Source organism: Coturnix japonica, chromosome 26, assembly GCF_054131305.1.
Source record: "Coturnix japonica strain WE chromosome 26, WE-NBRP24, whole genome shotgun sequence".
Taxonomy (NCBI): domain Eukaryota; kingdom Metazoa; phylum Chordata; class Aves; order Galliformes; family Phasianidae; genus Coturnix; species Coturnix japonica.
This window is the reverse complement of record NC_140688.1, coordinates 1,419,275-1,430,507: the sequence shown is the minus strand read 5'-3', so window position 1 is coordinate 1,430,507 and position 11,233 is coordinate 1,419,275. Positions and strand designations below refer to the sequence as shown.

Genomic DNA, 11,233 nt, shown 5'->3' with positions numbered 1-11,233 from the left:
AGCACTTACGGGTTGGCTGAAAGGCCACAGGTTGGGAAGACCAACAAGGAAACGGGGGAAAACATGCACCATGTCAAGGGAGAGACGTGAAGCCGACCGCTTCATCGCCCTGTGATTGCCAGCCCGAGCAAGGGACGTTCTGACCAGCTACTGAAAGAGGCAGCACCAGGTTTAGAAAGTTCGCTTCAATTTTATTGCGTACAAAAGGACTCAGCTTCTATTTATTACCCCGCCCACACCCCAAAATGAAGCCCCAGTGCCCAGGATTTCCGCTTAGCAATCAGTCGCTCAGCCTCCAGTCAGACCCAAGGAGAAGCCAAACCCCAGGGCTACGTCACCTCCTCCCTCTCCAGTCCCAGCCAGCCCTATTTCAACCTAACCCTACACCAGGCCTGGACCTCAAGAGACACACCCTGAAGGAACGCAGCGTCTCCAGCTCTTGCCATACACCAAGTCCTGCCTATGTGAAGCCCTCTTTGCTTCTAACGCAGCACAAGTCCTTCCTGTCCAGTTCACTTCCATCATCTCCACCGTCCATGACAGGGAAAGCACGGCTGTGCCGGTAAACTGGACTGTTGAGTCAGCAGCTTTTGGTGCCACCTCCGAGGAAGCGTTGCAGGTGGTTCTGCTGTCCTTTGTAGCTTCTTGCTCAAGCCCTCATCGTTGCTTTCTGCTTTCCTTCTCGGCTTTCTTCCTCAGCTGAGTAGCGCTTGCCTTGCCTCGGCAAGCTTGCTGCAAGAGGGAAAAAAGAGGCACTATTTCACTCACGCACGCTGCCAGCACAGGCTGACTTAGAGAGCTGCTCGCAAGATATCCCTGGGCTACGGACCCAAGAACAAGGAAGGACACAAAACTCACATCTGCATTGTCTGTTACCGCATGCCAAGGAAGAGTCCTCACACTCGAGCACTGCCCCACTTGCAGCTGAGGGGAGGAGGAGCTGGAAAGGACAGGTGGACAGAAAAGAAGGGAAAAGCTGAAGAGGCGAGAATCAACTTCTCCCCGAGGCAGATCACACCTTCGTGGCCAATCTTTTAGGGATGCTCACCATTCCTAATCCTAGCGTTAGCAAGATGAAAATTCACCACCTACCTTTTCACGCTCCTCGGGTACGCACTGAGGGCCGTGCCGTGGCTGTGCTGCACAACACCAGTGACTGAAAGAAAGCACGCAGAGAGCGGATCTGTTGCAGACAGTGCCAGGAGCTGTGCTTGAACAACGCTTACGGTAAGGCACGCCTACCTTGCCATGGCCACACTTTGGGAGCTCTGGGACACAGCCACGTGTTGCTCTCCTGAGTCCCAGTTCCATTTCTCAGCCACTCACGCTCTGCTCCTCCATGTTCTGCAAAGGAAAAGTCCCAAGAGGGAAATTCAGTTCATCGCAGATGTCATCAAACCTCTGCTCTCAGGGCAGTCGCACTCATTGCTTGGGGTGAGCAACCAGCTGCGTGCTTACCCAAGGAGCAGCGGTTACTTTGACTTGAGCGTAGCAGCCAATGCCTGACTGTAAGTACGAACACTAACCTATGCCAAACTCTAAAATAACAACAGAAACCTATACCTAACCCTAAAGAACAAACAGGAACCTATGCCTAACTCTAAAGAACAAACAGGAACCTATCCCTAATGCTAAAACTAAACTGAACACTAACACTAACCTAACACTACCATCAACAACAAAAAACAGAACAAGCACCTAACTCCAACAGGGGGAAGAAGGAACTGGGGGCCCACAGAACCGGAGGAGCAACAAGGAGGAGGAGAAGAAGATGTTAAATAATGCCACCCAGCTAACGCTGGGGGCAGGGGCCGCGCAGCAGGAAAGGAGCCGAGTGCCTGGACCAGCGATGGTGAAGCTGTGACCATGCCAACGCGGGGCCTGGCACGGTGGTGTGGTGCCAGGCCAGCTATGCCGCGGGCGGATCCACCTCCATGGGCTCCTCTGCAGGTGGTTCCACCTCCATCGGTTCCTCTGGAGGGGGATCCACCTCCATCGGTTCCTCAGGAGGGGGATCCACCTCCATTGGTTCATCTGGAGGGAGATCCACCTCCATCGGTTCCTCTGGAGGGGGATCCACCTCCATAGGCTCCACATGGGTGGTGGTCAAGGGGCTGGTCCAGGCATGATGGAATATGGCTCTCTTACCCCTCCTCTGCCTGGTGGTCATGGCGGGCCCCCTCCTTCTTCTCACTCCTAGGGCCCCCAGCTCCATCCTCCCACCTGAAACAGGGAAAACTTCTACCCTAGCCCTCTTAGCTGCTGACATGGCTGTTATCTGCCACAGCTGTCAGAGGCGAGTGTGTTGTGCGCAGCAGCGGTGACCAAGGTGACATGGAGAGGGTTCTAAAATGGCGGCCGCACTGCTGGCACTGGCATTCCACATAGGATGAGGAGGGGGCTGGAGGGCAGGGCACGACATGGGAGCTCCAAGGCGCTCCCTGTGCCCAGCGGGCAGCCCTTCTCTCTGGCCAGCAAGAGGTCACAGAAGAGCCTGCCCCAAGTAAAGGGCCCTCGGCCTCCTTCACTCTCCTTCACCCTCCTTCACCCTCCCCCTTCTTCCACAAGGGAATCTTTTTGGGCTGCCATACTGTCGTGGTTTTGTATTTTTTTCTATTGGTATTCACAGTATCACAGTATCACAGTCTTCTGCGGGTTGGAAGGGACCTTAGAGATCATCGAGTCCAGCCCCCGGGACCCAAAATTAACGTCTTGTTCTGTGTCTTTCCTCTCGCTTTCCTTCCTACCCCTTCCCTTCCTTCCTCGCCCTTGTCCCCCTCCCCTCCCTTCCCTTTGCTTTCTGGCCATCCTCGCTATCCAGCTCTGCCCCGGAGATGCCTCCAGCAGCTCATCTCCACAGGCAATAAATGCTCGCGCTGTGTTTCTTTGGACGTGCGGATCACAAACTCCATCAGCACAAAACAGGCGACCGTCCTTTCCCATCCCCTGCTGGTTTATGCAGAGCAACACAGTGCACCCGGCCCTTCGGCTGGGGGTCCTGATGGTGCTGGGGCTGATGGTGGCTGAGGCCGTGAGCAGCCAAAGGAACAACCAGGACAGCTGCCAGCCCTGCAGTGAGACACGGCTCCCTCTGGAGAACCCCGATGGAAGGTTGTGCTGCCACAGCCACCCAAATGGAAGGGCTCAGTCAGTCTGTGCCCAGCACACAGAGCTCCCTGGAACTGGCGTCCTCCCCCCTGAGAAATATCCAGCAGTGGATATTTCTCCTTAAGTCCTTTGTGATGAAATCAATGAACCATCCCTTCCTTCTCCTACTGCCTCCAGTTGTCACCTCTGTGGGATGGAACAAGGTTTAGGGTGGACTTTGAGCTCTATATGTCTTGGGGACCCAGTGGGCTCCTGGGACACGTACCCACAGCAGCGCTCTGTGCCTTCATTTCCCTCTTGGCAGAGCAGCTCCTGCCCCCCTCTTCTCCTCCGGCTTCTTTCACTGCACACAAGTCCCCAGATCTGCCTCTGCAGCCGTAAACCTTCCCAGAGAACTTGTTCTCCCATAGGGCAGACACAGTCACCCTCCTCACTACGAAGCAGCTTCAGGTTGGCTGCTCTCAAAGAAACAGAGATTTCAGCCTCACCCCATCACAATGCTGACCGTTTCCACAAAGGAGAATCACCTTCTCAAGAGGCTCCAACTGTGCCCATGTACACAGTGTCACCAGTGGACCAGTCACCCCAGAAGTTGCCAAAGTGTGTGGTGGGACAACTCACATGGTCTGGTGATAAGGAAAAGAAACTCTGGTCCTTCTGCCCTGGTCCTGATGCTCCCTGAAAGGGGCTTCCATGCAATGCTCTACGGAGGCAGAGGACTTGCTACATTTAGAGGTGAAGAAAAACCTTTTTCTCCCCGGCTTCCCTCTTGGGACCAGTGACAACTTCTGCTAATGGAGAATGCATTGCAAGAGACCCTGGGCCACCTCCGCGGCCTGAGACCACCACGATTAAACAGTGTCACACCAACAGTGTAGGACATTGTTCTGTGATTTCCCCACGCTGGTACCCACAAACACCTATCCACACACACACACACACGATGCTTTGGGTTTGGTTTAAAGGAATCAGAAACAGCTTCTAGGCTTTAAACAGCAAATAGCCCTTAACAATCTGCAGACCCTGTAAGTCTCTCACTTAAGTGCACCACTGCACCAGATTTGTACCCAGAGGGCTGAGAGGAGTCAGCCTGGGAGGCTGATGGACTGATGCTCAAGACAGCAGGCAAGTGAGTGACAGAGACCATCACTGCACACGTCACCTTCCCAGTGGCACTGGTTTTCCTGGCAGCTGCTCCCGGGGCAGAGTAACAGCCCAGCAGGGACCTGGGATCAAGCTGTGCCACCAGACCTTACAGGGAGGTCAAAAGAAGCCAGGAGGGGAGTATTGCATGGGCAGAGCTTCCTGCTGATGCCAAAGGCTGGCACAGTCTGGAGCACACACCTCTGCCTGTTTGGCTGTTGCCCGGGCAGAGTGCAGCTTGATTACAAAATCACACAGAATCACAGAGTTGTAGGGGTTGGAAGGGACCTCTAGAGATCATCGAGATCATCCAACCCCCCTGCCAAAGCAGGCTCCCTACACCACATCACACAGCTCGGCATCCAGGCGGGTCTTGAATATCTCCAGAGAAGGAGACTCCACCACCTCTCTGGGCAGCCTGTTCCAGTGCTCCGTCACCCTCACTGTAAAGAAGTTCTAAATATGATAACGAAATACAAGATAACACAATATAATATAATTGAGGCTAACAAATCAAACAAACAGGGAATGAGAGAGTCCCCGAAAACCGAGAGGCCGACTGTGAACTCTAGGCGACACGGCTGGAACGCTTCCCACTCTCCGAGAAGTTGGAGAGAAGAAGGAGGGCACTCCAGCCTGGGAACGAGATTATACAGCGTCCTGGTCCCGTGACTTATCATTACCCCTGTTGTTCTCTGGGATATGTAGTCTTCTTCTGTGGGCTGCACATTCAATACAAGTATCCATACTTTACATGATGTTATGATGTGGAATACTGAGAGCAAAATTAAAAAATTACAAAACCATGACAGCCACATCAGCCCCACAGCAGCTCCTGCCCCATAGATCAGACCCACATCTGCCCCACAGCAGCTCCTGCCCCATAGATCAGACCCACATCTGCCCCACAGAAGCTCCTGCCCCATAGATCTGATCCACATCTACCCACCTTTGAAGTACTTTGGTCCTTCTCTGCCAGTCGATCGCCGCAGCATCTGGTTGTCTCCTGCTCAACACTCTGTCCTACATCCCTCCTACACAGGCCAGAAACCAAGGCACAGATAGTATAAGGGATCCTCAAGGGTCTGAGGCGTCTTCCCTGCTGGAACAGCAATGGAGGACACAAGACCAAAAGAAGCCAGATTCAGGCAGAGAAGCTTGAGGGTGCAGCCATCTGCATTAAGGTTGCTATGGTTTTGGCGTTTCAAATACTACTCTGCCTGACTGGGGCAGGGCAGGCTTACGCAAGTGTTTAAGCAGACGTCTTTCTGGTCCTGTAGGAAGCAGCAGGTCTGAATTAAAAGGAGCAATGAGGCAAGGAGTGCCCTGAGCTTGTTTCCTAAATAGAAGGCAGTGTGGGACAATTTGAGGAACAGGAATTCAACTACTGTAATGCAGAGCACTATTTTTGTCGCCTTCCAGCAGTCACCGATTAATGGAAGATTCTTGTCCTTCCCAGACTCCACTGTTGGTAACTCACATCTACAGCCTCTCTGGGCAGCCTGTGCCATTGCCTCACCACCCTCTGTCTGAAAAAGTTTCCCCCTAGTATCTAACCTAACATGTAGCCTAATTCTCCTCTCTTTATTCACAGGAGATGTGCTCTAGACCTCTAATTATCATTCTGACCTTCCTCTGGAGCTAATCCAGAAGCTCTGCACCTTTCTTGTGCTGTGGGCTCCAGATCTGGACACAGTACTGCAGATGGGGACTCATGAAGGCAGAGCGGAGGGGAGCAAGAGCCTACTTCTCCATGCTGCCACTTCTCTGTGGATACAGTTGGTCTTCCAGACTGCAAGCACACACTGCTGGTTCATGTCCATCTTTTTGTCCACCAGAACCTCCAAATCGTTCTCCACATTTCTTCCATGAGGAACAGCTCCATGATCTTCCCAGGCACAGAGGTAAGGCTCACTGGCCTGTAGTTTCCCATGTGATTTCCTTCCTGCCTTTCTAAAAACTGGGAGTGATGTTTCCCTTTTCCAGACCCCAGGGACTTCTCCTGCCTTCTTCTGACAGCCATGACTTTTCAAATATGGTGGAGAATGGCTGGGTGAGCGTATCAACCAGCTCCCTCATGACTTTGGGAAGCACGTCATCCTGCCCCATGGACTTGGACATATCCAGTCTTATGAGGAGGTCTTGGACTTGCTCGTCTCTTACAGTAGGAAGGATTTTGCTCCCCTGGTGTCCACCTAAATGTTCAGAGACATGAATGTCATTCACTTTCTAGGCTCTTCTTGTGGCTCCTTAAAGTCCAAGAAGTCTCATTTTCAGCTCTCCTTATGCTTTTACCACACAAAGTAACCTGTTCCAGTTGCTTTCTCTTGTGGAAGGACAAATAAGATTGACAGTGCACCATAACCGCCTTGCAACACCAGGGCCTGGGGTTCGAATCCCCCCTGTGGTGCAAGTGGTAGAAGTGTCACTTTGCAGCACAGAGGGTCGAATCCCGGGAGTTGGACTCGATGATCTCTAAGGTCCCTTCCAACCCGCACGAGACTATTACTATTACTATAAGTCAGAATATAAACTGCTGCTATGCAGAAAATACTTCTGATTTCTTCAGTATTTGTCTGGAAGACAAAGCTCATAGAAAAATGTTCTAAAGTGTGAAGAACGAGCCCCTTTCAGGACTGAAAATGACTTCTGCTTTAGATGAATAACATGAATGTCTTACAGGCAAAAAATACTAATCTGGAAAATATGAAATAGGAGTCAGAAAAGTTCCTGATGAGCTGCACATGAAGAGTATGGCAGAGTTTCCTTAGGGTAACCATCTTCTTTATTACCCTACAGGAATGGGTAACAAGGGCAGGAGTATGGTTCATCATTCCCTTCTTAGTTTGATTGCAGCTCCCTCTTTGTGCTGGGAAGGTAAATAATGATGTGAGAGACCCCTGGGTTTTGGTGGGACATGAAATATCTGTGGTCACAGCAGGTATGTGTCAGCTGTCACAAGGCAGACATACACAGGTAATGCAGGGTAAATTAAACGAGAGCCTGTACAATGAATATGATTAAAAACTGTGTAATAACAGCTCAACAAGAAAACCACTTGAAAGAAAGCAGGGGATCTGGCAGTGTGAATATATGCTAATTATAGAATGGATATTTGTCTGACGTTAGTAAGAATGTGCAATGTGTAATTTTTATGTGTCAGATAAGTACAATAGGCTGTTTTCTATGTTTAAGAAACCCTGACACTTGGGTCTCCAGGCTGTCTCCCCAAGTTATTCCCTAGTGTGCTTCACAACACTAAGAATGTGTAACTGGATCATTCTCTTAGCCCTCTTGCATTGCTAAGTGTGAGATCCTCTGTTCAGAATTGGATTAGCTATCAATGAGTGATGCACAGATGCTATGGCAGACCCACAGTCCTTCCACTTCTGCCCTCCTACTGCTGACCTGTGAGCACAGATGTACTGTTCTATAAGATGCTTTAGAGAGCTCAGGCTTAGCCAGTTGCTGCACCCACAGAAAGGCAGAGGGAAGGGCTGAAAGTCTGTGGTGACAAAGTTGGGCTGCTGAGGGGCTGATTTTCAGTTCTGTCACAGAAATCCCAGGGCCATTTGCAGTCCTTCAGGCAACTGCCCATTTGTAATAGGCTGACAAACTTGCCTTGTGCGTCACATCTGTTCAGGCTGCAGAATTCTTGGAGCAGGGTTCATTTCCTATGGAGAAAACCTCACTCTGTTTGGGTCTCTCCCTTTCTACAAAGAAAGAAAAATGACAGCAATCAAAATGATAAACACAAACATAGGACATTGCTTAGTTAGGATGTGTTTAACAGTCAACAGCAGTGTTACACTTATTCCTCAGGCAAAGAAAATAAGAAAACGAGCCATCTGGGCTTGTCTCTTCCCAGTTTTGAATGAGGCAACAGCATTAATCTTTCATTCCCTCCATTTTGGGCCTGGTAAACTTGGAGTTCTGAGAGATGTGGTTTTTGGTGAATAGATGTGGCCTTCAGTATTCTCCTTTTACTCCAAAGTCTGAATCTCTGCATTCCCCCATATCACATTAATGCTTTCTTTCCCCCTCCCTCCCCCCCCCAATAAATAAATAAATAAATAGAAACAAAAATTAATAATAATAAAAAAGCAAGCTCTCAGCTTATGAAGAAATAGCTGACAACAACCTTCTGGACAAAGCATTTTTATGGAGTACAGTTCATATTTATAGGGAAAAAAGATCCAGAACTTTGTGCTCTGTAGTCTCCCAGTACCACATGCTAACACACCCTTAGGACAAAGATTACAACTGGAAATAATGATGTGGCAGTTATCCTCCACCCTGATAAAACTTCATCCATTGATGAAAATGGTGTGTTCCACAAACTAGTGCTCATGCCATGTGGTTCCTATCAGTGGGAGAAAGTAAGGGGGAAAGCTAGAAGGTACTGTTCACATTAAGGAAATACAAGAGAAGATTTTTTTGTTTTCCTGCACAGAGGTTGCCTTGCTTAAGCTTTATTCTGCTATGGAGGAAATGCATACACTTTTCTTCCTCATTTTCCCTTGCTAACAGAGGGAAAAGTCTGACAAGAAGAGTTATTGTCACCTTCCTCATCCTTACTACTTGCTGACACTGGAGAAGAAAATCCTCTGGGGACTACATGGCTTTGTTTCTTGGCTGTCTACTGTGCAGTTGTCCCTTCACTTTCTCATTTCCTTAAGGTAACATCAAGCTGATGTGTGCAGCCCACCAATAAAAGTCTGTGGAAGTAAGCCTTTCTCAGGAGGTGCTGTGCTACTGTCCTCACTCATTTGCAAAGTTCCCTCTCCATTCTTTAGCATAATCTCCAGGTGGGAATGGCAGGAAGCAGTTACAGAAGGAACTGCCAGACCCCAAAGCAGAGCTGGTGCAGGAGGGTACCACACAGCCATGACTTCAGGTTGGGAACTCAGAAGACCATCATACTTGAGCAAGGAAGAGTCCCTTTAAATAATGAGATGTGCAGAAACACCAATGAGTAGAGAAATAAAAAATCTAGCCTTTTCAGTTTATCATATTGGCTTATAAGTTGTGAGAAATCTACGCTAGTTCTTTGAGAGGGACAGATTTTGTTTCTCTACTTTTCAGCTTACATTTGCACCACTGAGTTACTGATGAAAAAGGAATGTTACCTATAACAAAGATAAGCTTTATCTACTGATTGCTTTAAATAAACCCTCATTCCTTTCAGCTTTCACAGCTTGTAGTCTGTTAATCACGTCAATCATTGACTTTAAATGTAGGAAATATGTAGTAAATGCATGTAAAGCTCTCTCAGTGTGTGTCAGAGAATCCAGCCACAAGCCTAAGAACAAGAAGGGCCCTAGCCTTAAAAGAAACTGGGGGTGGGGAGTCAAACCACATTTGGGCCACCACCACAATAAATAAAATCCAGGCAAAATATGGGTGAACCATGGGCTGACAGATCAGCCTCAAAGGGTTAAAGTAAAGGGGTCAGCCAGGTTGGATGGCCCTGTTCTAACCTGACCTGCTGGGTAGCAGCGCTCCCATGGCAGGGGTTGGGTGGGCCCTGAGGTCCCTTCCAACCCAACTATTCTGTGGTTCTATGATCCTTGAGAGCCCCTTCCAAATCGGGATATTCCATGATTCAATCTCGTGTGCTGAGCGCTCCCTCTGCTGGCACACACACATAGCTGGATTTTTCCCTACTCAGGCTGGGAAAAAAACGTGCCAGTGGAGCTGATGAAATGAAAGAGGTCATCGAAACAGAGCCTGTGGGGACTTGAAAGCTGAGCTTACCTTTTCTTCTTGGTACAGTTAGCGATCAGCGTCGTTCATTACCTTCAGCACCTTGCAGATAGCGCCTGTATTTTACACAGGCTTTAGAGCTGGTTTTCTTTCACTTATTAACTGGAATGGCCACTAAAAGAATCTGAAGTTTTTCTTCAGTTTCTGATAACAGGGCAACAAGTTTGTTTAGTCACTTCTTTTTTACAAAAGCTGTGACCTGAGGAACGGATTTATAAGCAGAGCATTTCTACACTCATGTAAAAATCCTGTGGAATGCAAATGTCCAGAAGAATTTTAGCACCCACTGTGGGGTTTGTCCTTACAGTGCAGAGCAGACTGGCACATTGTTCAGCCTTGTCTGTTTAGAGCATAAAGTCCAAGAATGGCACCACATGAAAGTTTGTAATGCAAGGATCAAGTACCCCTCATAGTCAGCACCATCAGCTCCCACAATACCCCACAGCACAGCACTGAGGACCTGAGTGGAAGGTGGTGGGATACCTGTCTATGTTCCCATGATGCTGCCTCTAGGACACATGCTCATCCCTGGATAAGCAGTATAGCATAAACACATCATCAGAAAACAAAGATTCCATCTTTCTGTTTTTCCTTGTCTATTGCTACTGAATTTCTTGTTCCATTGGGCTCGAATCCATAATGGCTTATATATGGATATGACAGTCCTGTCCTCTCTCCCCTCTAAACATGTGTACAACCACACAAGCAGCCAGACACAGCCCTGACACAGTTGCCATTCACAATCACTATCCCCCAGGGCAGCACAGTAAGCTTTCATCCCACAGGATGAACTACTGCTTTAATGGAGAGGGGAAAACACAGGGGCAGCCAGAGACAGCTTTGTTCTGCTCTGGATGCATCTCCAGCAAAATCATGTTCAGTTAGGTGGCATACATCTCACAGTAACAGAGGGCAGTTTGCTATCTGCAGAAAAGGTGAAAACCAAAAGAAGTATTATCCACAAAACATAAAGAAATACTGTTATATGTCTTCTCTTTGAGTCATTATACACAGTCATTACAGAAAAAATGTTCTCCTTGCTAGGCATTGCAGCAGGATTTAGTTACGTCTTCTCTTAGAGATCCACATCTTATTCATGCTTACACCATGTCAAGTCAAAATGAGGATGGGCATTTTGTAGATGCGTGGTATGAGAGGCCAATATTCTGTTAGTAATGCTTTCCTCCCAAGGTTTGAAGGCAGCACCTTTTCCAGC

The 11,233-nt window shown here is 48.7% G+C and overlaps 1 protein-coding gene across 3 annotated transcripts; it reads right to left on the bottom strand.

The window, feature by feature from the left end:
• Positions 1-233: 233 nt before the first annotated feature.
• LOC146756534 (uncharacterized) lies at positions 234-2,007 on the bottom strand. Of its 3 annotated transcripts, XM_085524268.1 has the most exons (4): positions 1,243-1,995; positions 1,093-1,156; positions 830-940; positions 234-732 (listed from the first exon to the last, which is right to left on the bottom strand). In XM_085524268.1, exons 1-4 carry the CDS (start codon positions 1,248-1,250, stop codon positions 658-660), a joined length of 258 nt encoding a protein of 85 aa, XP_085380394.1. In that variant the 5' UTR covers positions 1,251-1,995; the 3' UTR covers positions 234-657. The 3 variants fall into 3 exon arrangements, 2 of the variants coding, with proteins under 2 accessions (XP_085380394.1, XP_085380393.1); XM_085524267.1 differs by having other exon boundaries at positions 877-940; positions 1,093-2,003; XR_014937383.1 differs by lacking the exon at positions 830-940 and having other exon boundaries at positions 1,093-2,007.
• Between the last annotated feature and the right edge of the window lie 9,226 nt (positions 2,008-11,233).

Excerpts from the sequence above, each read along its gene's own strand:
- LOC146756534 (XM_085524267.1), bottom strand. The coding sequence starts at position 1,311 with ATGGAACTGGGACTCAGGAGAGCAACACGTGGCTGTGTCCCAGAGCTC. Across the intron at positions 941-1,092 it reads TACCCGAGGAGCGTGAAAAG|CTCCTCCTCCCCTCAGCTGC; the intron begins GTAGGTGGTGAA and ends TGTCCTTTCCAG. Across the intron at positions 733-876 it reads GGACTCTTCCTTGGCATGCG|CAAGCTTGCCGAGGCAAGGC; the intron begins GTAACAGACAAT and ends TCCCTCTTGCAG.